General features: G+C 38.3%; 1 protein-coding gene across 3 annotated transcripts; it reads right to left on the bottom strand.

Moving 5' to 3' along the window:
* Window positions 1-587: 587 nt before the first annotated feature.
* On the bottom strand, window positions 588-23,957 carry LOC107741758 (brevican core protein-like). 3 transcript variants are annotated; one of them, XM_016554534.1, is made up of 16 exons: window positions 23,941-23,957; window positions 22,114-22,147; window positions 21,781-21,999; window positions 14,392-14,474; window positions 13,784-14,164; window positions 10,425-10,599; window positions 9,939-10,066; window positions 9,472-9,762; window positions 7,621-8,619; window positions 5,938-6,936; window positions 4,127-4,234; window positions 3,612-3,770; window positions 2,465-2,547; window positions 2,173-2,317; window positions 1,912-2,097; window positions 588-1,820 (listed from the first exon to the last, which is right to left on the bottom strand). In XM_016554534.1, the coding sequence occupies exons 3-16, from the start codon at window positions 21,783-21,785 to the stop codon at window positions 1,693-1,695; spliced, it is 3,870 nt and encodes a 1,289-aa protein (XP_016410020.1). In that variant the 5' UTR covers window positions 21,786-21,999; window positions 22,114-22,147; window positions 23,941-23,957; the 3' UTR covers window positions 588-1,692. The 3 variants fall into 3 exon arrangements, with proteins under 3 accessions (XP_016410020.1, XP_016410021.1, XP_016410022.1); XM_016554535.1 differs by having other exon boundaries at window positions 1,912-2,094; XM_016554536.1 differs by having other exon boundaries at window positions 7,621-8,598.
* Window positions 23,958-25,992: the final 2,035 nt, after the last annotated feature.

Below are 25,992 nucleotides of genomic sequence, written 5' to 3'. Positions count from 1 at the left end.
CCCCATGAGCTCCATGAGCTTTATTTTTTAAAAAGAGAGGTGAACTTAATGCTGCTTTTTTCCATAAATGTGATCACATTAATCACATTATCTTAAATGTTACATTGTTTAGCACCATATGCTGCATGGTGCCTTATAGTTGGATTTTTATTTATTTATTTTAACACCGTCAATTAACAAAATAGTAAGATTGTAAAATGAGTGAATAAAATTACCAATGAAAATATGAAATCTGTATTTACATAAATTTTTTTGGTGACAATCCTAAAGTGTCACTTGCAGTATAAGTTATATATATATATATATATATATATATATATATATTTATATATAAGTTATATACATACACATGCGCAGTGTTTCAAAACTACAGAAAACAGTAATCAACTTACAAGACAAATTCCCATAAAATATTCTTTTCAAAGTGCCTCACAAATCACAGGCGCACTACTAGTAATGCTAGTTAGAATATTAACCACAGATTTGTTAAACTAATTCTTAATAACACTTATACACACATATTGTGAGACACACATATTCACATATGCAAGAAAATTCATAAAAATTTCTTATTGTGATAACTTTTTTTATTGTGATTGCTCTGATTGCTTGGAATGTAATTCATTTCATGTTTCTAGAGTGATAAAATATGCCCTGGTTTCAGGCCATCGAAAACTAAAATATGGTTGTGTTAGTGATGCATCACTGAATCAAATGAGACTTGATAGTAGTCTACTGAAAATGGCCATCCTCCAGAGTACAATACAGACCTGAAAAACTGAGCACCAAGACACAGAATGACCAACTGTCTTTCCATAAAAAGACTCAACGTGGGTCTAGAAATCACAAACATTTGTGGAGTGCATAAGGAATCTTCCCTGCTTCATAAAGCTTTGCTGACCCAACATCAACACAAAGGATGGGTTGATATGCCTCAACTGACTTGATTGAGTTTACAAAGGTTGCAGATTTTTTTTAAACTTTTTTTCCCAGAGTACTTTAAAGCCAACAACAAGCACAATATTGCTGTTTTGTTTATTAAGGAATTCCTGTTAGTTTATGACAAAGTTGTGTCATTGTTAGCCTAAGAGTTCTTTATCTCAAGTTGAGTCTTGGTTGGCAACTCTAAATGAGGAAAAACACAGGACACTGAATGTTTAAGAATGGATAACTACTGGTGATGAGGACATAATTAGTCACTACAGGGCAACAATGTAAAACAAAATGATTCAGACCAGCTGATGTTAGAGTGCATTTGTTCATAGGTTTATCTCATAATTTATATATATAAAAAAAAAAACTAAACCGAACAGGTGTCTGGTCCAAACGGTTACAAGCTTTGTTTGGAAGTTGCATTTTATCAAGTGTGCTTTTACGGTATCTTAGAATTACAAAATGTAATTCAGTGTCAACAAGGTCTACAGAGAGAAAAACGTCAAATAAAAGAGCTGAGTGAAGAAAACAAACATTAATAACCTTTTAGTCTAATTTAATAACCTGTTATAAATGTTTGGTGTATTTAAACCGTTATCCAATTGGAAGTACCATTTTAAAAAAGTGAGACCATTTTTTTTATATAACATTTCTGTTATATAAAGAACTTTGTAGAGCTGATCGATGGACATTTTTAAGGAGGATAAACGAAGGTATGACATGATAAACAGGAGAGTGAAAGAATGCCGTGTGCTTGTTTTAAAAGATCCATTTTATGTCCACATATTCAGGTGTTGTTGTTTTTGTTGTTGTCTCTTCTATGATTATTTCCTTGTTCTGACCTGTGGGCCATGTTACCGGTTCTCCATTTGAGTATGCTGATCCCACTGTGAGCAAAATACATGAAATGAACACTGTAAGCTATTTGGATTCAATGGAATAATAATATAATATAATTAACAAAAAACTATTTTTCACCTGGTGAACAAGTGATCATAGGCTCCTCCCACTGTCCATTGCTCTGACATGTGATGATAGGGTTTTGTCTCTGGATGAAGCTTGGCTCACAGTAGTAGCGCACCTGTGAATTGGCCCTGTACTTTAGCTGACGATGTCCAAACATTTTAGCGTGCAGTACGAGAGGGGGCTGGCCACAGAATGCTGCTAAAGAAAAACAAACCATGATGAACTTTTGCTCTTCCTGGGCCCTGGCGCCACCACAGAATGTGATGTACTCACCAATGCCCTTCTTGCACGTGTAGGACAGCTGGTAGTTACAAGGGATATCACTCCAACGCCCATCATCGTACCACACCATGACAACACAATCCTCTCCTGACAGGAAGTAGCTGTCTGGTTGTCCACGATACCAGTTCTCGTACAACTGATACAGAGAGACAGGTCAAAAGTTTGGAATAATCAAGTTTTTAATCAAGTCAAGAACCCCATGCAGTTCTAGTTTGGAAAACCCTTGACGAAACACTTGATGTTTTGTCATGTTTTTTACAGAAAGCCAGATCAGTAGACTCACCAGAGGGTTCCCATCTGACCAGCGGAAATCTCCCTCAATGGTCTTGTCATTGAGACCCGTCCACTGATACTCCCTGTATTTATCTAAGGAAAGAGAAAAACACAAAAATGCCAAAAGAGCCAGCATACACTGTCAGTAAGACACAACATAGACTCCAGTTCCAGTTTAACACCCAGATGCATCATATATGACAGACATGCACAGGACCTTTTAACACAACCCTCATTCACTCGCATGAATAAGGTGACATGTTCAAAGCCCTTCAACGGTTTGATGATTGTATAGAAATGCAGAACAAAATGCAGGGCCTCTCAATGTTATGTCAACAAACCTGGTCCTTTATGAATTCCTTTATGTACTGTAAGCTAAAATGCTTCAGTAGTGTGGCACACCTCTTAGTTGCCGCTTAGTTTAAGCAATATCACTCGAGCAAGAGTACTGCTTTTCTGAGAAACAACTTGAAAAACAGGAAGTTAGTATTGAGTAGGCTAACTTACAATTTAGAGCAATTATTGGCATTTTAGTTCGTAAATTTTTGCTCTTCACCAATGAAAACAGTTCCAAAGGTTCACTTCTCTGAGTAAACATACCATAATGGGAGTTTTTTCCTGAATAAATCAGTGTTTTTTTATCCACCTTATTTTTCCCATAAGAGCGGGCGCGGCCATGTCTGGTTTCCAGTGTCATTCGCTTCCTGTTATTTTTAACTGTACAAAATAACTCGTTTTGCTGCTTGATATGGCAAACTGATGTGTCTGTGCAAACAGTTTTACTGTTTACTGCACTTTGTTATTCTTCTCGTTGTTTCCCTACAGCGGCTAAGTCTCACACATTCACAGAAAATGGCTTACTTCCAGGTTGAAAAATAAGGTGGATAAATCGGTTGAGTAAATAATTCAATGACTCATATAAAGAATAAAGACTTCACTTGGTTTGTTCCTGAGTGAATCAAAAGAGTGAACCTACTGAGTTTCTGAAAAATAAAAGCCACTTGCAAAGACTGACAGCCTGTCTTATGACACCTTGTTAAACACATTCCATCAGGTTCAATCAGGTTCCATCAAGTTAAAATTTTTAACATACGATAAGAAGTCAAAATTAGATCAACAGAAAAGGGCCAACTCTACAAGCAGTTGTTCAGACATACCATTGATAAACGCCTGTTCCTCAGGTGACATAACAGAGACCAGGTGACCTCCGCTCATGCGACAGTGCTGCTCTGCCACCTCCCATTTCTGCCGTTTCGTAAAATGTTTGTAACAAAACCCTTGGAACTTTTCCCAGCCTGGTTCACAGTGCTCTAGATCTTTGTGGGGAGAGATTGGACAAATTATAGTTAAGTTGCTCTAATTATATATACAAAATCAAATCAATAACCATGACAACGGGAAAAGGAAGCAAACAGAAAGTCCAAACTAACCGAACTGTGACAATATATATATATATATATATATATATATATATATATACACATATATATACATATCATATATATATATATAAATACATTAATTTAAATTTTCATTAAGATTCATAGACCTAAATTTACTTTCATAAATTTTATTCATGTAAAATATTAAAGAATCGCAGAATAAACAGGTAATATATATATATAAAAGGTATTATAGTGTAGAAGTATAATGAGATATGCAGGTTACTCACCTGTCTCGCAAAAGTCTCCTCCATAAGTGGGTAGACAGAGACACCTATGACCTGCTCCACTGTCCACACAGGTGCCTCCATTTTTACAAGGGTTCTCCAGACATGCATCTAAAAGGCCATTCACATGTTTTTATAGCGGACTATAAAAATATTGCACATAAATGAAGGGTTTAAAATAAAGTATGGTTATACTCAACAAACACAGGGTGGTGCAACTATGCAGTAATAGCTACACATATGGCGCTTTTCCACTGCGTGGTACGACTCGGCTCGGTACGGCACGGTTCGGCTCGGCACGGTTTGCGTTTCCACTGCAGTTCAGTACCGCTTTAGAGTGGGTGGGATTATTCACATGTCGTTATAGTTGCGCCGCCTCTACTGCCGCGACTCCTAAAAAAACTTTTTCATTCCACGTCGCCCCATCAAGCTCTTGCTGGATCCGCTCCTCTGCTATCAACGAGAGGAACGTCTGTTCTTCCGCAACAGACAACAAAACTTTTTGGTTGTTAAAAAAAAGGTGCGCTTGTTCAAAACAGTTGCGTTCGGTCCTTCGCTGGCTGTGCTGATTTAAATCTAGCGGTTCTTTTGTGTTTGTGTCGCAAGTTCAGTGACGCAGGTAGTGACGATTCTCTCCGGCCAATCCGTGATCAGCAGAGTTTACACGTCACGTTTTGGTAACGGTACAGTTCACTTGGAACCGCAACCGAGGTGGTACTAAAAAAAGTACCAGGTACTGTACCCAGTGGAAAACCCCCCAAAAGTGAACCGTACCGAGCCGTACCATGCAGTGGAAAACCGCCATTACACTAAGAGTATGGCTTATAATTTGTGGACCACAACTCAATCAAAAACAGGCTAAATCTTGATCCCTGATTGGTTCTGTTAACCTCTATCTACATAAAACATGCCGTAGCAGCATCGGATACGTTGCCCTTTCTTTCCAGTTGTACTGTTATCAGTTTCTAGTCATCATGGCCCCACTAAACAAAACTCTTCCTTCATGCACGACTGCAACTATTTGTTGTGATGGGGGTTACACACTTTGGATAAATTCTTTCTGTCTCTATCTGTCTGCACTGTACTCTTTGATAGACGTGCTAATCAGTTGGTGCAGCATGTCAGTTATCAAGTTACCAGGTACTTTAAAGAGATGTATCTGGCAGTGTTTGGAGGGAAACAGCGCCCCCTTCTGAGAGCATCTGGTTTGCTCAAGAAATTTAAACAACCAATAGATGGTGCTATCACTCCTAGATGTTTAAGGCAGTGTTGTTATTAACCAAAACTAAAATGATTTAAAAATGTTATCTGAATTGGCAAGTGAAATGAAGCTGAAATAAATACAAATATTAGATGAAAAAAATTAGTTAGAACTTAAAATGTTGCCTTGTCAGCTATTTGAAATAAAATAAGCTGAAATATTAAAATGACAAAAAATGACCTAAAGCTAAATAGAAATATAAAAAAACATGTAAAATAACTAAAAATTAAACAAATTAAAATGAAAACTGAAAAAAGGTAATTTAAAGTATATACTATAAAAGTATATAAATAATACTAAAATAAGTGGTTTAAGGGGCTTGACCATGTACTTTTAAAACTAGCTATAGTTTATTCATCATTAAATAGCACTGAAATACTTTTAGGCAAGTTGTTTTCTTTCTAAATGCCCACATTAAAAAAAAAACAACTTTTCTTCATTTTCCTCCTTGTAAATGATCGAAAAACTACTACAGCACAGACAGACAGGCAGTTTTTAAAATATAACTTGCAGTCTGGAAATTGAGACAATATATATACTACATTATGTTTACCTGAAATGTAGCCTGTCCTGACCAGCACTCTCTGTGTGGGTCTGGCAGGCAGAGTGGAAGACTCAGGTGTGGTTGTGACATCATTCTCATCTTCCGTATTGTCTGTGTTTGCTTTAGTCATGAGTTCATAATCATGATCTTCATCATCATCATCGTTGATGGCTGACGTAGTGGATGGTTTTTGGGTTTGCGTTGTCTTCTCATTGATGGGTGCATTGGTGGAGTCAGATTCATCTAAGGCTTTGATGTCATCTGTGGTAAGTGCCGCTTCCCCACTGAATTCAACATCTGCTCTGAACTCTCCTGGGTTTGTGGAAGACGCCACCGTTTGCCAGATGGGACTTTGGGTCCCATGAGGAAGAAATGTAACCTCCAGACTTTTCATGGATCCCACAGTGCTGGCCTGATTATCATCATTATCACTATTTGTTTCATTAAGGTCTTGCATATCTGTCAGATTAGAGGGAGTGATGGTGGCCACATCCGAGTATGGATGCTTAATAACTGAAGACCTGTTTCCTGAAGGTTCTCTTTCTCCGGAAGACTCATCCTCATCCTCATCACTGCCATCAATGCTGAAAGTTACAGTAGAATTGTTAAGCTCAGTGGATGTGGTGATTCGTTGATTAGGTTCCTCTCCAAGCCCAACCTGCTCCACCTCCTCCAATTCTTCTTCCACAATCCCAAGGCCAGATGAAGTTGTGCTTTCAGAGAGGACACCTTCCATTTCCTGTGGAGAATTGATTTCTACCTGAACAGGCCCATGTGTTGTTGATGTGCCCAACAGGTGAGGCGTTGGGGTGGTCAAGAGTGTGACTGGCATGATGTCATCACGTTCGCCAGAACTTTCAGAAGATTCGGTTTCCTTCGGTGTCGTGCTCACGGTCGAATAATCACTGCCATCATCAACTGCACCAAGAGACACAGGAAGAGTCTCAGTTGAGGTCTCCTCAGCATTGTGATGGTCTGCAGAAGTGTCTTCATGTCTGGGTGTAAAAGCTGCAAGTGAACAAATTCACAACAATTTAATTGTAATTTATAAGGCAAAACATGATCAGGATATGGAATTTTCTCAACAGTTGGTGATTTACAGTTTATCTATGGCAATTTACTCATAATTTGGTAACACTTTAGTATAGGGACCAATTCTCACTATTAACTAGTTATTATTAGCATGCCTACTATTAACATATTGGCTGTTTGTTAATGCTTATTAAGCACATATTCTGCATGACCTTATTCTACATCCCTAATCCTACCCCATACCTAAACTTGACACAACTACCTTACTAACAATTAAAAAAGCAGCAAATTAGGAGTTTATTGAGGCAAAAGTCGTAGTTAATGGTTTGTTAATGGCGAGAATTGGGCATTAAAATAAAGTGTGACCCACAATTATTAGTTTTTCTCTGTCTATCCATTCAACCATCGTTTAAATCATTCTCTCTGTCTGTAAAGCCTATAAACCTTCAAAGTTCAAGGCTGTTTCCTAAAACTTTTCAAATACATATCTCTTTGAATTCCAATTAATTTAAATACCACTTTTTAAAATTAAACAATTTAAAAGGCATTCTCAATTCAGTTCTGAATGGAACGCATTTTGGTACATTTTGGTTAATAAAAAGCTCACAAAATTATTGTTTGCTGATACACTGTATAAGCATATTGTTTCTTTTTACTTACTTGGGCTAATACTGTTCAGATGTGTTAATGAGAAGCTCTCTGTCATAGTCTCAGGTGTAGATGCTCCATATGTCTCTGAATTATGCGAGGTGACCAGATGTTCGGCCTTTTGTGTGAATAACAAGGTCAAATCCTCACCGGAACCCTCCAACCAACCTTCAGTGCTGGATGTGCTTGTTGATGTGGACTGAATTGTGTGTGTAAAAAGACCCCAGTCTTCATCTGGCTCTGGAGTTTCTGTGATATTCCCTGCATTTTCTTCTACTGTAGCACCTTCAGGTAGGTATGTTGAGGGACTTGACTGGACTGAAGCATGCTGAGTTGTGGTGGCATTGCTTGAGTCAAACTCCAGTGTAGTATCCTCAGTGGTCATGGAGATCTCACTAGTCACATGATCTTTATCCTCATCCTCCAGGTTGGTTTCAGGCATGGGTTGGAAGTGTTTGGACCCATCTATCTCCTTCGGTTGAGAGGACGGTTCCTCTGTTGTCTCAGGCTGAGCCTCTGCAGGTGGGATGAAATTGATGGGCTCTCCCGGCTGTAGGTTGGTATCTGGCATTGGTTGGTAGTGTCTATGATTACTGCTTTTAACACCATCAACTGCTGAAGCTTTTATATCTGGTTCTCCTTTTTGTGTGAAATCAATGTGTTTTGGATCTATGTAAATCTCTGGAACAGACTCAACTTTTTGCCAGGTGACCTCAGTGGACTCAAGATATATCTCTGTGTTGGTTGGAGTGGTGGAGTCTCTATAGGTGCTATCTTCATCTAACTGAGGGCTTGTGGTGTGGTTGTGTTCCTCTGGTTCTGAAGTAGTCTGTGTGCTGTAAATGGAGAAGGACTCAACAGCCCCCTGTGCTTCATTTTCTGACTGTTGAGTGATCTGATCCACACTATACTCCTCTTGAGGAACTGCTAAAGTCACAATATGCTGCTCGGTGTCCTCTGGTTCTGTTGCCATATGATCTATAGGTGAGACTGTTTGCGAGTTGCTGTTAGCTGCAGAGGAAGAATATTAGAGATACCATTGATCAAAGGTTAAAGGGATAGTTCACCCAAAAATGAAAATTCTGTCATAAACTACTCACCCTCATGACGTTCTACACCCATAAGACCAACGGAATTACCACATTCAAGGCCCAGCAAGGTAGTAAGGACATCGTTAGTAAATATAGTTAATGTGACATCAGTGGAAAGACGACTTTATTCAACAATTTCTTCTCTTCTGTGTCAGTCTCCGCCACCATTCATGATAGTACCATGACATATGCATGTGGTGCTGCCGACGCAGGAGTCGGCGTTCTGACGTAGAACCCGGATGTGCCTTGTTTACAAGCAGAGAAATGCACACTCATGATGTCACATGGACTATTTTAATAATGTTCTTACTACGATTCTGGGCATTGAACGTGGCAGTTCCGCTGCTGTCTATGGAGGGTCAGAATGAAACCTCTTGGATTTCATCAAAATATCTTAATTTATTTTCCGAAGATGAACGAAGGTCTTACAGGTTTGGAACAACATGAGGGCGAGTAATTAATGACAGATTTTTCATTTTTGGGTTAACTATCCCTATCCTATATTGTATGGGATTGATAGTATAGGTCAGGAGTTTTCAAACTTTTTGATGCCAAGTATTCCAATGATATCAAGTAAAAAAAATCAATTTATATAGTGTATGAAAAATATTATCACATCTTTAGCATACAGCCCCAAAAATGCTTTTTTCCCCCCTCAAATTTGATCACAGACCCCCTTGGGCATCCCTGGACTCCAGTTTGAACCTTGGTTATCTTAAGACAGTTTTGTGAACCTTTAGAAAAACTCAAATTAAAACATATCTGTAAATACCTCTGAAGCAGTAAGCGTCATGCCGAGACTGTGGGGGGAATCCCGTTTGATTGCTAAAACGATAAACTGTCTTGACACCAGGTTCAGAACCCCCACACCGTTCACGAGGGGTCACAATGGGGTAGCGAACGCTTCCATCAGCAAGCCAACCAGGACTGCAGTGGTTCAGACCATCATTCCAGGCGGCATAGAGTTGGCCAGTAGTGGCTAGCTGAGCTCTCTGTTGCTCACAGTATGTCTTAGCTTCCGACAAGTTGAAGCGCTGTGGGGATGACCCATGAAAAACCTCTCCTAAAAACAGTTACATCAATTAATGAACAACCAACTTTTGCTGACAATCACAAACAAGTCATCGTAAACAGAGTACATTCTTTGAATATGGACTGCTTGCCAATATCGATAGTTTGGAGCACAGTTAGCATTGATTGCAAGAGTATAATATTAGCAATGATATGGGAGTGGTTTACCATGAATGTTCTCCACATAGCAATACACATCATATAGTTCATCATTATCCATCATGCCATAGTTTCGAACGCCTGGTAATCCATCCATGTCTCCAAAACACCCTTCACGTGGCATCTGGATTGGGTATCTAAGAAGCCATAGGGATAGTATAAAAACATTTTAACGAATCCTAAAGATAGATGTATTTTTGTTATTAGTCAAAACCAACTAAGCTTAACCACATTAACCAATCTAATAACTGGTTTTGTTTTTATATCCTATTCTAAGCACTGCAACAAGACAATATTTAGCTCCGCCCCCAATCCAGAAATCCATTCCAAATATTAAATGGCAAATAGGCCTATGTTCTGACAGACTGTGATTTTGTTGCTTTACGTGTGAATAGACAAATTGCTAGTACCTAGAAAGTTGTCTGCATCACATTTACTGCAAGTATATATAGGACATTCTCAGTAGTTGGTTATTTGATGTGTCTGTTCACTCACCTAACGGAGCGATCTGAAAGCCAGCCAGCGTCACACTGCTCATAACCGCTGCGGTACGCAGCCATCAGCTGTTCTGGTGAAGCAATCTGAGCTCCAATATCTTCACACGCGTCTTTTGCCTCATCAAAAGTGAAGGCATAGCGACTTGAGGTATGGCGATAATGGAAGACGACACCTAAGAACACACAGCATGTCACTGTTCTCATATATCATAGTTTTTGAACTGTTATGAAGTGTTATTTGCCATTTTCTAGGCTGGAAAACATGTGTCTTATTAAAACACTACTTTTGAACAAAACGGTCATGTTATGATACTTGTGGCAAGTTACTATACAAGACTGTCCAAAAGATGGGATCACATTGTGTTCAATTTGCTAAATTTATATTGAATTTATTTTATATTTATTTATACTGTAAATATAAATATATAGTAGCCTACTGTTCCGGTGTCACATTTATGTCACGTTTATGTTCTGTTTTGGTTGTGTATCCCCTACGTTTCTGTGCATCCTGCCTTGACCCAGTTTTCCGTTGTTCCCTGATTAGTCTATTCTGTTCACCTGTTTTGATTTAGTTCTCCACCTGTTTCAGTTCTGCCTAATCACGTTCCCTGTGTTTATAAGCCTGTGTTTTCCTCAGTTCCCTTGTTTTGCTTTAAAGTTACGTTGTGGTGTTTTATTCCTGTGTTCGTCAGTGTTAAACTCTTGGATTGATAATTAAAGACTCACCTTTGGATTACCCCTTCGCTGTATGCCTCATCTAACCCACATTGTGACGGAAAGCAAGACCCTAAAACGAGATGACCGAACCGAGCGACACTAACTGGGCTGAGGAGCACCTATGGGACCTTCGACAGGATAACCGTCCTTTTATGCCGAGTTCACACTGCACGATTTTCAAAGACGTCGCATCACTGTTGGTTTCACACTGAACGACTATCTGGGGTAGCATTCATTTGTTGCTGTGTTCACACTGCACGATGGAACGAGACTGGAGGTTACACACTGCATGACTTTACAATAGGAAGAATCGCCGACAGCTCTGTCTGGTGCAGGGTTGCCAGGTTTTCGCTACAAAACCCGCCCAATTACTACTCAAAACTAGCCTGAAAATAGCCCAATTGCTTTCGAGGGGGTCCCCCAGTAAAAATCACGATCGGGGGGTAAAATACACATTTTTTTGGCAGGGTTCTCCTGGTACAATTCACATTCCAGGGCCTAAATATCACGTTATTGGGGTCGCTTCAACCTGCTGACATAAAAAACAACCGGTGGCAATAGTGGATTTGGCAACACTGGTCCGCAAACTAGGTTTCATATGACTCCTCCCCGAACTTCCTGCTGCCCTGTATCTTGGTCTCTCATTGGCTGTAGGTCATCGCCGATGTGTTTTTCAGTCAGAACTCATTTCACACAGTGTGTTTGTGAATCGCCGACAGCTCCAGATATTTAGCATGCCAAATATTTCACGGGCGTCGGCGACGCATCGGCGATTCCCTCCGATCGCGTCTTTGATAATTCACACTGCCTGATTGTCACTCGCGTGAACGAGCACCGATTTGCCTCCGATTTCGGGCATTTGTCGGCGATTTCGCAAAACCTGTCGGCGAGTGAAAAATCGGGCTAAAATCGTGCAGTGTGAACTCGGCATTAGAGAGGTATGTGAAGGAGTTTATCGAGCTCTCCCATCAGGTGAGCTGGCCCGATGCCTTTCTGAGTGCCGTGTTTCGGTTGGGGCTGGATGAGAACACCATTCGTTATAGTTATCCAGCATGTGAATTCACCCTGGTCGAGATGATTAATCTCATTCTCTATTTAAATGGTTCAAACTTGGAAGTGGAAGAAGTTAGATAACTCGAACCGTTCTCATACAGCCCCCTCTGAAAAGCACTTGGCCTCGCCAGTTCACCTCACGCCGGTAACCTCCACATACTGCTCTAATGGATCTGTTTCCTCTGCTCCTTCCGGGTTTCCTCGAGCTTGTAAGTGGGCATCAAACAGCGCAGACCTGGGAGCCAAGGTTGTGGACCCGGCTGTTACCTCAGTCCGATCAACGCTCAAAGCTGCCTCTCTTCGTCCATCCTCGACTACAAGACCCTTACCTTTCCTCAGCCCAGAAACCGCAGCCGCTCCTCAGTCAAGCCCACCGGTAGCACAGCAGTCAAGCCCGCCGGCCGCTGCTGATCTCAGTCCGCCGGCCGCCCTATTCACCCGTAACCAGAAAAGGAATCTGAGGAGAAAGAGACCGCTCTCGGCCCTCGTCCTCACTCCAGTGTCGGCTCCAGCCCCAGAGCTCGCTCCAAGTGCCCGCTCCTCCAGAGCGCCCCCCAGGATTCCTAGTTTTCCCCAAGAAAATTTTGGGGGGGGAGGCATATGGACGTGGCCGAGCCGGCTAAGGCCACGGAGGATCCGCCATGGCCTCCCCCGAGCTGCCCGCTCCGCCATGGCCTCCCCCGAGCTGCCCGCTCCGCCATGGCCTCCCCCGAGCTGCCTGCTCCGCCATTGTTCCCCCGAGCTGCCCGCTCTGCCATGGGATCCGGTACCGCCGATGTTATGTGGCGCGAGGTCGTGCCTTTCGGCGGGCGGCGTAATGTCACGTTTATGTTCTGTTTTGGTTGTGTATCCCCTACGTTTCTGTGCATCCTGCCTTGACCCAGTTTTCCGTTGTTCCCCGATTAGTCTATTCTGTTCACCTGTTTTGATTTAGTTCTCCACCTGTTTCAGTTCTGCCTAATCACATTCCCTGTGTTTATAAGCCTGTGTTTTCCTCCGTTCCCTTGTCTTGCTTTAAAGTTACGTTGTGGTGTTTTATTCCTGTGTTCATCAGTGTTAAACTCTTGGATTGATAATTAAAGAGTCACCTTTGGATTGCCCCTTCGCTGTATGCCTCCTCTAACCCACATCGTGACATCCAGACAGTACTTTTTGTTTTGTTTTAAAAAGCTTTTACTCATGTTTTCCACAGAAATATTAAGCAGCACAACTGTTTTCAACAAATATTTCTTGAGCACCAAATCAGCATATCAGAATGATTTCTGAAGGATCATGTGACACTTAAGACTGGAGTAATTGCTGCTGAAAATGGCAAGAATAAATTGCATTAAATATATAAAATACATTCAACTGGAAAATATATATATATTTTAAATTGTAATATGATTTCTCACTATTACTCATTTTACTGTAAATAAACTGATAAATGCAGCCTTGGTAAAGATTTATTTAAATATTGAAATCCTTCCAATTCCAAAAGTTTGAATGGTAGTCCGTGTGTGTGTGCAAAACACTGTTGACTAAATATGGCAAGACAATCTGGGTTTGCCAGTGATCTTTGCACAAAGTAGTTTACATAATAATCACCTTTTACTTTGACTTGGACCTGGTCATGAGCATCCTCCAAGCCGTGCTGGACTTCACAGCGGTAGAAGCCTGTATCGTTGTGTATCAGTTCATCCAGTCTGAGGGTGAGATCAGCTGAAGAGGCAGCATAATTCAGCAGTGATGCCCTGCCTTTATACAACTCACTCACCTTTACCCTCTCACCACGGGCCACTAAGATCTCTGTCTCTCTGTTTGATGAAAGAAAGCTCCATTTGACTCGTGGCTGGGTCAGTACAGCATGTCGGCCCAAAGATGGGGTCCGGGAGAGACTCACCATGCAGGGCAGAGTCAAGGAGCCCCCCAAAATGGCAGACACTGGGGGGCTATCAGGAATGGTCACTTGTAAGAATGTGGTCTCATCTGAGGAAAAGACAAGAATGATTGAGATACTAATCAACTGACAGTTTAATACTGAACTGAATTGGATTTTTTATATTCCAACGTGTGCATTCACTTGAGCAATAAAAGTACAACAACATACTCTGTAACTGGACTCTAAGAGCTTCTATGACCTATCTATCTATGACCTTTACTGTTATTTATCGTTAATTATATTTTGTGTGTTGAACAGTAGAGGTGAGACACACCTGCTGCAGGACTGAGGACGGCAGAAGATGACAAGACAAAGAGGCAGATGGCACGCAGCAGTACATGCAGGAACATCGCTGATCTGAGACCGAACAGAGGGAGAGAGTGAGACAATATATAGAAACAAAGACAAAGAACAGCATTATAAAAGTCAAATGGAACTGTGACATACCACAACATAAGATCTTTGTGTTGAAATGAAAGACGCAAACATTTATTTCCAGTACAGCAATTTAGCTAATTTATGTCATTTAATTTAACTGCATTCTGTTCCAGTGTAAGTTCATGGATATTCATAGGGGAAAATGACACACTGCCTTGTGTGAGAAAGCGAGAAAATGAGAAAGAGCGAAAGTTCTTTGTGCCTCTGCCAGATTGTGAGAATTCACACTCACTGAATTTTTTGAGCCTTCTAAAATCAAACAGTTTGAGTGCAAAATTTGAACAGCTATTGTAATAGGCATTAAGGCACTAAATTGGGTGATTTTTAATCTGTTCAAATGAAGAAAAGAAAAATGCTTTAAAAAGGGGTTCTCAGCCTTTTCAGGACCAGGAACCCCCACCAAGAGGTATATATTTTTGCTAATACTTTATAAAGACTATCATTTACTAGAACGTTGACATTATTACATTACATAATACATAATGTAAAAACTGTATGGTTATATATACAGTTTTATTTATTTATGTGTGTGTATCCCCCATACATAGGTTAACCAATTAACAAATATTTAACACTTTTAAAGAAGATTATATGTATACATTTATATATTTAATCATCTACTCCACAGATCCCTTTTGTAGACCTCTGGTTGAAAACCCTGGTTTTAAAGGCATGTGACTGAATGGAACAAAGAAAGAAAGGCTTGCCTGCAGTTCTTTAGAAAAAAACAACAAAATGCTCAAACAGCCCCGTAAACAAATTTTCACTGCAGACCCACAGCACAGTCTTTGGAGGGTGTGTTTATTCTTTAAACGATGAGACTTTGCAGACTTATAATTTGTGTTGAATAACATTTTTATTTGTTTTACTTCGCTTTATGTGTGGTTTTGCATTTTCACAAGCCTTTCTGAATCAGAGGTTACTCGAGAGCTTCCCAGACAGAGGATTTGGCAACCCAGTGCTACGTCCAGCTGGCATGATTCAGATCTTTGGAGTCTTTGGGAGCTCTTGTATGTGCTCAGAATTCTGACCAGTCACCGAACAGACAAACTACCCTTTTCTAAACATGAGCATCTCTTTACCAGTACATCCATCTCCACTAAGGTCATCTTTATGCACCTGTCTCTGTGCAGCCCTTAAACTACACACAGAGCACAATATAGACTGTGTTTAGCTAAACGGCCCAGTGAAAGGAAATGTTTTTAGCGGCTAGATGGTTTCTAAGTGAGACAGGCTGAAATAAATTAATAAAAGACCACCTGCTAGATCCACTGAAATACTGTTTGTAAAGACTGAATGAACTGAATAGTCATGCCTCAAAGAGTGAGCCAGAAAAGCAAGTAGACATAACAGTGGTCCAGTGATTCTAACAATTTTAAATATCCCTGTGACTTTTTAAAACCCGTACAAAAAATCAGAGTAAATTTCAGCAACACTACACAAGCAATTTTCATGCAGGAGTCCAGGCACCATTTAAATGAAGTGGAAGGTAATGAGTTGATTACATCAATTGTTCATGATAACATATCATTGACTATAAGTTATTTTAATGACAGGATGTTTACGATGATGTCTGTGCAAAATTAGGGGTCATTTAAGTATCTAATTGTAACTCTTCTCTGTTTACATCCAGATGTGAAATTACAGCCTACAATCCCTAAAGAAAGACCCTCATTCCTGATGTGTAATGTTACCTAATAGAGCACAGACTGATGAAGTGGAAATTTACTGATGGAATGTGAGTTTTAATCAACGAAACAAACAAGGAAGTGCACTGGAACAGGAGTTTTTTTCTTCTGAACTATTCATCTGTGTACTACTGCTCTGGGTTTGGACATCTGGACATGTGAACTGCAAGAACACCAAATTCCAAACAGCAGCAAACCTTCCTTATGGACTCATTAAAAAGAAAATAAATACATTTATTACAATCTATAAATAAATGTGTACATTAAAAAACAAAACCATTCCCAACACCAGTTTGGTGTTTTAAAGTTTTAAGGAAATATTTAATTTTATTATCAGTGTTGAAAACTGTTTATTTACAGATTAATTTAAATTAATTAATTTATTTATCAATTAATGCATTTACTTATTTATTTTGTGGTAACTGAGATACAGCACCATCTACAAGTAACCATTTAAAAGATAAGTTAAAAGAAAAAAATTCATATGTTTTAAGTGACAGTGAAGACATTTATAATGCTACAAATGATTTCTAATAAATGCTGTTTTTTTAAACTTTCTATTAATCAGTGATCCTGAAAAGAATATCACAGTTTCCACAAACATATAAAGCAGCACAAAACTGATTTTCAACATTGATAAAATAAGGCAATAAAATAATAATAAAATATATTTAAATAGAAATCAGTAATTTTAAATTGTAATGTTATTTCACAATATTACTGTTTTTACACTTGGTGAAAACAAGAGACCACACAATCATAGGGTTTTTGCTTATATTATTTCACCATCTGTACACAAATGTAAGTAGTGAATGCGTGTGTCCATGGGTGGGGCTATGTCGGTGTGGTAATGTGGGCCGATGTGGCTACAGTGCCAGGGCTGAATTTTTGTCCCAGTCCGCCCCTGGAACTACCTGTCAGAAATCATAGCACGTCAGTTGTCTTAACCGCGGCTTGTGTACTGCATCATCACTGTGTCTGTCACGCGACTCTGTTGCCCTTTCGGGCTTGAACTGATGGTAAAACTAACGACATTATTAACTGTCTTGATATTTACTTTGAAAGCTGACGCTCGCGATTATGGTAAGGGGCGTTACATTTCCGACGCGTGCTTGTGGTGTTCGGCCAATCACAATGCACTGGGTCAGCTGGCCAATCAGAGCAGACTGTGCTTGTCAAAGGAGGGGGCTTTGTTGAAAACGGCGTGTTTGAGAGAGGCGGGGCATAGAGGACCTACAATAATGTACAGTATTTGAAAAATAATGTGTTTTTTGAACATTAAAGCATGTCAGCATATTCTGTTACACCAAATACACAAAATAATGATCTTTAAAATAGCATCATATGACCCCTTTAAGAAAAAAACTGTGATTTGTGTGATTTCTCAGAAAAGCAACAATTCAGTACACTTCCTTGATGTAACCTTTCTCTCCTGTTTTCAATTTTAAAAGGAAGTTCACCAAAGTTATGGCCCATTAAGCTCTCTGATCCAGAGGTCTAACAGAAGTGGTTTACTGTAAGTACAAGACAGGAACTACAAAGCCCAGCAAAAGCTGAATTCAGGGCACAAAAGCCTCAGACGCACCAGAGCAGGACGTTCTGACGCTATGGTGCATTTTTTAGTAATGTAGAGTAATGGGTACATGGAAACGGTTCGCCTAAGAGGAAAAGAGAGAGAGAGAGAGAGAGAGAGAGAGAGAGAGATGGCTGGAAACTGGCATGAACTGGTTGACCTGAAGTTGGATATACAAATGCGTGTTAAAGACTACTGCCATGGAGAATAGGGGTGTGTTTGCACTTTCACTGTACCTCCTCTAAAAGTGCACTTGGACTTCTCCAAAATTAAGGATAGAAGCAAATATTTTTGTGAGTTTCAGATGGAAAACATCATGAGCTATAATACTGAGAAGACTAAACAAAGCTGCCTTGCTGTTTAACTGCAAGTATCTGCAAGTATTTGAACTGTCTCTCTGCTTATCTTGTATCCTGTTCTTGAGAACTTTACAACAGACGCAGCCACATTTCCATAAGCCAAAAGTAAAGCCAGATTGCTGTAAGGGCAAACATGGAGGACGGGGCCCAGCAACCTCAAGAGTGCTTAGGCAGGCATCTCCACGGACGCCTGCTGTCTGGAATACAGAATGACTTCATTTTGAAGGGAAATGGGGAAGGAAGCGGTCTATTTCACTTACATCACAGCAGTGATTTTACCGACCGTATAAGGAGCTCACTATTTCTTGCTGAAGATTTGGTTTTAGATTAGTTATTCCAATGGATAAACTCTCAGACAGACAAGGGATGGTAAAAGAAAGCAGAAAAACTTTCCCACGAACATCGTTCACTGTGGAATGCTGCTCTGTTTTGCATTTTCCCCATGTTTTTTCCTTGACTTTTCTCTGCGTTGTCTGTCTGCTTGGTCATGGACTCTTCCCTTGCTCTTTCTTCTCTTTCAGTGCCACACCCACCTTCAAACTCAAGCCCTTTCTAACCTCGCATGACTCTCTGTGACTTGGTCCATCACCAGGGGCAACCAGCTCTGTCCTCAAAAACACAGACCGACCGGAACTCACACAGAGAGAGACAGAGAGGGTAATTCACCCATGTCTGAGGTGTTATTAGCCAAGCAGCCTGTGGTAAATCTGGCTAGCCAAGCATACAGCCATTCTCTGAGCTCTGTAAGAACCTGCAGAGAACGGATGTGAATAGTGGACTGAACCTCACAGCCATATCAATGACAACACTGTATATTGTATATAACCATTAACGTAGATGCATAAATGCTATACAAAAATCTATAATATATAATATAATATACAAATTGAAGTCACATGAATGAGTACAATTTTGAAAGAAAAACTTTCACCCAAAAATGAAAATTTTGTCATCATTTACTCACCCTCATGTCGTTCCAAACCTGTATGAGTTGAACATAAAAGAAGATATTTTGAAGAATGCTGGTAATCAAACAGTTGATGGTCCCCATTGACTTCTATAGTATTTTTTTTTTTCCCTTCTATGGAAGTCATTTGGGACCAACAACTGTTTGGTTCTTCAAAATTCTTCAGAATATCTTATTTTGTGTTCAGCATAAGAAAGAAACTTAAACAGGTTTGGAACAACATGAGGGTGAGTAAATGATAACAAAATTTTCATTTTTGGGTGAGCTATTCATTTAATGAAATAATAAAAAAATAAATGGAGCATACACTACTGTTCAAATGTTTGGGGTCGTTAAATAATAAAAAAAAAAAGAATGCTCACTAAGGCTGCATTTATTTGATAACAATACAGTAAAACAATAATATTGTGAAATGTTATTACAATTTAAAAGTAATGTTTTCTATTTGAATGTATTGTAAAATTTTATTCTTTTTTATTTTATTCCTGTGATGACAATGCTGAATTTTCAGCACCAGTATAATTTAAGTCTTCATTGTCACATAATCCTTCAGAAATCATTTTAATATGCTGGTACTTAAAACATTTCTTATTATGATCAATGATGAAAATAGTTGTGCTGCTTAATTTGTTTTTTTCTGGAAATCGTGATACTTTTTTTTCAGGATTATTTAAGGAATAGAAATTTTTTTTAAAAATTGCATTTATATGAAATAGAAATTATTACATTATAAATTATCTTCACTGTTACTATTGATCTTGTTGACTTTTTGATTTAATGCAGCCAATTCTTTGGTATTAAGTATTAAATTGATCATGAGAGACCCTTTACTCTTCACACTAGGGTGATCAGGACTGGACATGACTGCTGTACAGTTAAATTAGGTCAGATGTGTCCTGCAGGGGTTCGTGCAAGTATTTTGGCAGTGGTGATTTAAAGAAAAGACACCTAATTAATCTGAGAGGAAATTACCAAATAGTTTATTTTATTCCACAACAGCTACTAAATATGAGTGAAGGCATCTCTAAAGAAAAGCAGCAGTGGATAAGAAGATGTGTGGATGCCTCATATCAGTTTAACTTAATCTGTCAGATGATATGAAGGATCTTTATCTTATAACTGCTTGAAAAACACTCACACATCAACTTACTTCTGCTCTGCTACACCTATTTGAGCGATGGGTTTAGAAACAAGCTTAGCCACTGGGAAGATGAATGGTTGCTGTGGCATACAGCCAATAAAGTGTTGCAATTTTACAGCTGAAAACACACTGCAGACATTAACGCTCAGTGTCTCAATAGAATTAAGTTGACTCACATAAGCTTTGGAATAACTGCAGATGTAGACCAAACAGGTATTCATGAATCATGTCTCTCATGCTACATTTGGCACCTGGATTTCTGCTTAGTTTCACAAAGCAAAATCATCCAGCAGGTGTGTTGCAGGTGTCTTTTCCTCGCTTGCTCAAAAACCTCTAATATTTGTGTCGGCAAAGCCTTTAGTCTCAGGTGCAATATTAAGAAGAGCTAAACTCAGCACACTAATATTATTTTATTTTTTCACCAATTCAATTCCAACACAAGTGCAAGAATAGATCCTGGAATTGAACTGGTGTTTGGTTCTTACATTAGCAAGCCTTTTCAACACAGTAATCGGTAAAGTAATAATAACTGGCCATTTTTGTGCAGTAATTGCATATTTAGGTAATGGAGATAAAAATAAATGATTACAGGTTGAGTGTTTGCTAAGCTTGCTGCAAATTCAAATGCAGTCTCAGTTTCTGCTCATGCATATAGAACACGCATTCATTTAGAAATGTCAAGAATAGGTGTCTTCTCTTTGAAGGCTCAGGCTGTGTAAAGCACTTATGCACCATCCAACACTGACAACCTTTCAAATGCATTCTAAACAAATTCTAAAATTAATTCTCAGTACAAGGATCCAAGAATAGATATGATCTCAGCAATAACAGATCCACATGAAAAGGGCTTTACAGTCTGATGCCTGATGTCATAAGAGAACCTTTTTAGTTTCATAAAAAAACAACAACACTTTTTATGCTCCAGTTGCGTAGAAAAAAAATGTGCCGGTGCTTTAAAAATCCAGTTGCAAATAGACTGATCTGAAAAGCCTGTAATGTAAGATTAATAACTTTTTAATCTCCAAAGAACCATTTGCAGCCAAAATAAATAAACAAACAAATAAATATAAATAAAAATGATTTCTGCAGCCTGATGCCAAAGGAGAGCCTTTTTAGTTTCACAAAAACTTTTTATTCCCCAGTTCATTAGAATATTATGTACTGGTGACTAACACACAGTTTTTCCAAGAACAATTATTAAATGTTGTTATAATAATCATCTTAATGGATAGTGCTCTGTATAATAGTCTGTACCAATTCACAAGGGCTGATGCAGCATGCATATTGAGCACAGTAATGTCCTCCATAACATCTCCTTCTGTGCTCTGAAACTTAAAAATGTACAGGACAGAAAATGTTCTGCATAAGCAGAATTCACTAACCCTAAAAATGATGCCCAAAAAGTCCAAATCCAAAAGCCATGAAATAAATTAGCTAAATTGCAACTACTTTTACAGAATCATTATAGGCAATTTAAATGCATTCAAAGCCACATACCTCATTCCTCTTGGATTCTTCTTGAAAAGCCCCCGTGCAGATGAAGGATTGTATAGAGTCTCATAGAGTGCAGGCTGGAGATGATGGATGCTGTGAGCTCGTCCAGAGGAGGAGAAAAAAGAGAGAGAGGATGACAGAGAGCGGAGGAATAAAGGAGCAGGGAGGATCTGCGATCAACCCACTCTCTTTAACCAACAGGGTTCATTTTCCTATTTGTCCCTTGGCACAATGAAAAAAGTGGGAAGGGACGGAGGAAAAGTTACAATGTCCTAAATTAGAATGAACTGAGAGAGAGAGAGAGAGGACACGATATTAATAGAGTATCATACACACCTGAAATGTTGCTCGTTGTCCTGTTATTGTTGTCCTATATAAAACGGTAATCCCTGAATAGGTAACGCGCGTAATAGGCTACTGCTTCAAAATGACAAGTGACTGAGAATTGATTTGATACGAGCACTCGCGAGAAGCATGCAGGTTTTATGCTTGTCATGCTTAAAAGAACAAAAAAGAGCGATGTATTTGGCTTAGCTCCATGCGTCGTTTTGGTTAATTTCTGGATCATAATTGGGAAACTGTTATCTTGACCGACATTTATTGATTCTGTCAAGGCATTAAAGGATTAAAACCTGTCGAGGTGAAGACAGCTGCAATGTCTTTATGGTAAAACAAAGATCAAATTGACAAAATGAGTAAAACACACACACAATAAAAGAGTACAGACTGTAAAATGATTCAAATGAATCGTATCTCATAAATTAATTCTAAACATAATTATGTGAGACATGATTGAGTGGTGTTAGTTTTGTTTAAAATTAACATTTCCATGATCAACATTAACTTTTAAAAATAAAGGTTCTTTTGGCATCAAATCAAAATTTCAAAAAATAAACTTTACCATCCATGGAACCTTTTCAATCCACAAAAGGTTCTTTACAGTGGTAAAAAGGTTCTTTAGAATATTAAAATGTTCTTCACACTAAGAAAACATGGTTCTTTTAAGAACTGTTCACTGAAAGGTTCTTTGGGGAACTAAAACTGGTTCTTCTATGCATGACATCGCTGTGAGAACTCCCTTTTTGAACCTTTATTTTTAAGAGTGTTGTACAATTGCATAATTTTAGTTATGAATTAAAGGAATGGTTCACTCAAAAAAGAAAATTTGCTGAAAATGTAGGGTAGCGCGGGGCACAAAGTAACGCGGGGTAAGTTGTAACACACGTAGTTTAAATATTTCCACACATGCTAGCATAACCAAATTTTCAGCATTTACTAGTTACCATATCAACATTATATAGAGAAAAAAAGTGCACCAAAATTCAAAAGTTTTTTTGAAGATATCGCTGAACATTTATTTTACCGTAGTAAAATTATATTTCTGGCTTAAGTAAATTTTTCATCTCAGTTTTTATTACTCATTTAAAATGAGACAAATCTGCTATTATTTTAATCTCCAATCTGTTATTTATCAGTTTAGATTATTTTTTAATTCTTCGCTAACTATCAGAAGACAGTAACCGGTTTTAAATTCCAGTTGCGCAGATGGGGTATGTTGTAACACTGCGTTACAATGTACCCTGCCGTGCTATTCTATGACATTAGCGATGTAATTCAGACTATTTACTTTAATACATTTTAATGATAAACGACGAGAAACAGGTGAATAAATACTGACAGTCAATGTTTAATGTTAAGAAATTATTATTTCAAGACATGTAAAGCATTTTGGCTCGTTTATGTGGGCCGTCCCAAGCATGGTTGCAATGTGTTCATTGTCAAATTCCAAAATCAAATTATTTTTAATTCTTAAAAAACGCCATTATTTTATTTGAAATAAATAATTATTTTATTTTGTTGACAAAATATTTTAGTTTGTCTTGTATATTTTTTTCATGTGATCAGATAACATTTTAAGCTGTCACATGGTCATGTTACAACGTGCCCCTCAGCTGTTACAATGTACCCCACCTATGGGGCATGTTGTCACATTTCACTTCCAATTTTTGAGGGTAAATAAAGAAAAACGTATACACTGTAATTATGAAACAAAGCGACATATTTGTACTAGACAAGTGTGAAATTACTCTGAACCCCATGTGGATTTACACAAACTGAGAAAGTCAAAAAGTGTTACTTTGTGCCCAGCTCTCCCCTACTCACCCTGAGGTCATCCAAGATGTAGATGAGTTTGTTTCTTCATCTGAACATATTTGGAGAAATTTAGCATTACATCACTTGCTCACCAATGGATCCTCTGCAGGGAATGGGTGCCGTCAGAATGAGAATCCAAACAACTGATAAAAACGTCACAATAATTCACAAGTACTCCACACGACTCCAGTTAATCAATTAACATCTCGTCAGGTGAAAAGCTGCATGTTTATAATAAACAAATAATGGCCTATGGGTGAGTAAATTTTCAGCAACTTTCATATTTGGGTGAATTATTTCTTTAACAAAATGTGTCCAAAAACTTCAATTTTTAGGTTGTCTTAAGGTTTGTTCCAGAAATAACAAATAACAAACAAGTTTCTCGCATAGTCTTAGTATAGAGCAATCTTTTTGTTACATGAATAAACATCTTGAGGAAACTTTCACTCTCACTGAATTTACCCATTGTTCAGAGTAAGAATAGCTATTTAAGGCAAGGATCAACTTTGCATTGAGCAAGAGTCCAAGGGCTGAGTGCCACAATGAATGCTTTGGTTCACTCAATTGCTAGGCCACAACAACATTGTAAATGAGAATTAAATAGTTATGTACGCATCCATTTCTGCAAGCATATTAAGATTGTCACTGTCATGGCTAAATGCTATGATGAAAATGAATCTGGACCAGTGCAACTCTATATCACATCTGTATAGCAGGGTATGTGCGTATACCTTCCGTGACTCGCTGTTGGTGAGCTTTAATAACTAGATCTTTCAGTAATGATGAGACAGCTGCTTATTCAGAGAAATAACCAGTTTGAAATGGTTTTGAGGCATGAGTCACTGCTGATTCACATCTGTACGTTTGAATCTGATCCATTTGTGAGTCATGTCTGTGAAGGTAACCGCATGTGGACACAACAGACCAGAGTCTGGCCTCCTGTTAAAACAGTAGCAAACTTTCATAGATGAGAGGCTGGATGACAGAAGCAAATGATAGTTTGCACACAGAGAGAGAGGAGGGTGAATATGGTTTTGTACATCACATACTCTTCAACACAAGAGGAATTTACCATATCAACACAGCTGACTGTATATGCTGAAGATGAGAAATCAGGTAATATCACTCTGAACATCTACAGAAAATTACTATATGCATAAAAACTACAGTGCATTATTTATTTGATCTTACATTATGGTAATCCTTTAGTAAGTAACTATATGCCTTAGGACCAGACAATAAAACTACAGTGCATTATTTATTGGCTCTGGCATTATGGTAATCCTTTAGTAATAAGCAAGGATACCTCTTTCTGTACCACAAGATTACCACTGCCTGCCAGCCATTGAGGATTTTAAAACTTGATCCGTTTTACAGACATTACTACCATCCACATCCAAGCCACAAGTGGGAAAGTATGAAGTCACTGACTGCCTTCTCGCTACAGCACATCCTATTAACCCCAATTTCATCAGGAACACTTTAAAATTACTAACATTAGTGAATGCAATAGGTATCATAAATAACAATGAACAATTTACAGCATTTATTAATATTATATTTTATGCATATTAAATATTTAATGTTACTTTGTGTATAATACTTATTTTATAAATGCATTATTTATTGAAAATTCATATTAATTCATAACACATAATGCTTATTTATAAAACTTGAAATGTTAATGCATTAGTACATGTACTAGAAATTAATATTAGCCAAGATTAATAAATGTTGCAAAAGGATAATTTATACAGACATTGCAAATACTAATAATAAAACCTTTAAAGTATTGCAATTTCATCATTTCATCCCAGATTTACCAAGTCATTAAAAATTTGAAAATTTAAAGAGAAATTTCATATTTAATATATCAATTAATTTATTAATAGTGACTGTAAACAATGTTTATATTTCAATTAAATGCTGTTTTTTCTATTCAAAGAATCCTTAAAAAATGACCACGTTTCCATAAAAATCTTGAGCAGCTGTTTTGAAGAAATCTTGAGCAGCAAATCTGCATATTACAATGATTTCTGAAGAATCATGTCACACTATATA

The sequence above is a fragment of the Sinocyclocheilus rhinocerous genome, unplaced genomic scaffold (genome assembly GCF_001515625.1).
Source record: "Sinocyclocheilus rhinocerous isolate Xijiao unplaced genomic scaffold, SAMN03320098_v1.1 scaffold616, whole genome shotgun sequence".
NCBI classification, from domain to species: Eukaryota; Metazoa; Chordata; class Actinopteri; order Cypriniformes; family Cyprinidae; genus Sinocyclocheilus; species Sinocyclocheilus rhinocerous.
The sequence above is the reverse complement of the archived record's forward strand: the minus strand, read 5'-3'. Positions and strand labels throughout refer to the sequence as shown.

Excerpts from the sequence above, each read along its gene's own strand:
- LOC107741758 (XM_016554534.1), bottom strand. Across the intron at positions 10,600-13,783 it reads GGTCCAAGTCAAAGTAAAAG|GTGTCGTCTTCCATTATCGC; the intron begins GTGATTATTATG and ends GTGTGTTCTTAG. Across the intron at positions 9,763-9,938 it reads CTATGTGGAGAACATTCATG|GAGAGGTTTTTCATGGGTCA; the intron begins GTAAACCACTCC and ends AACTGTTTTTAG.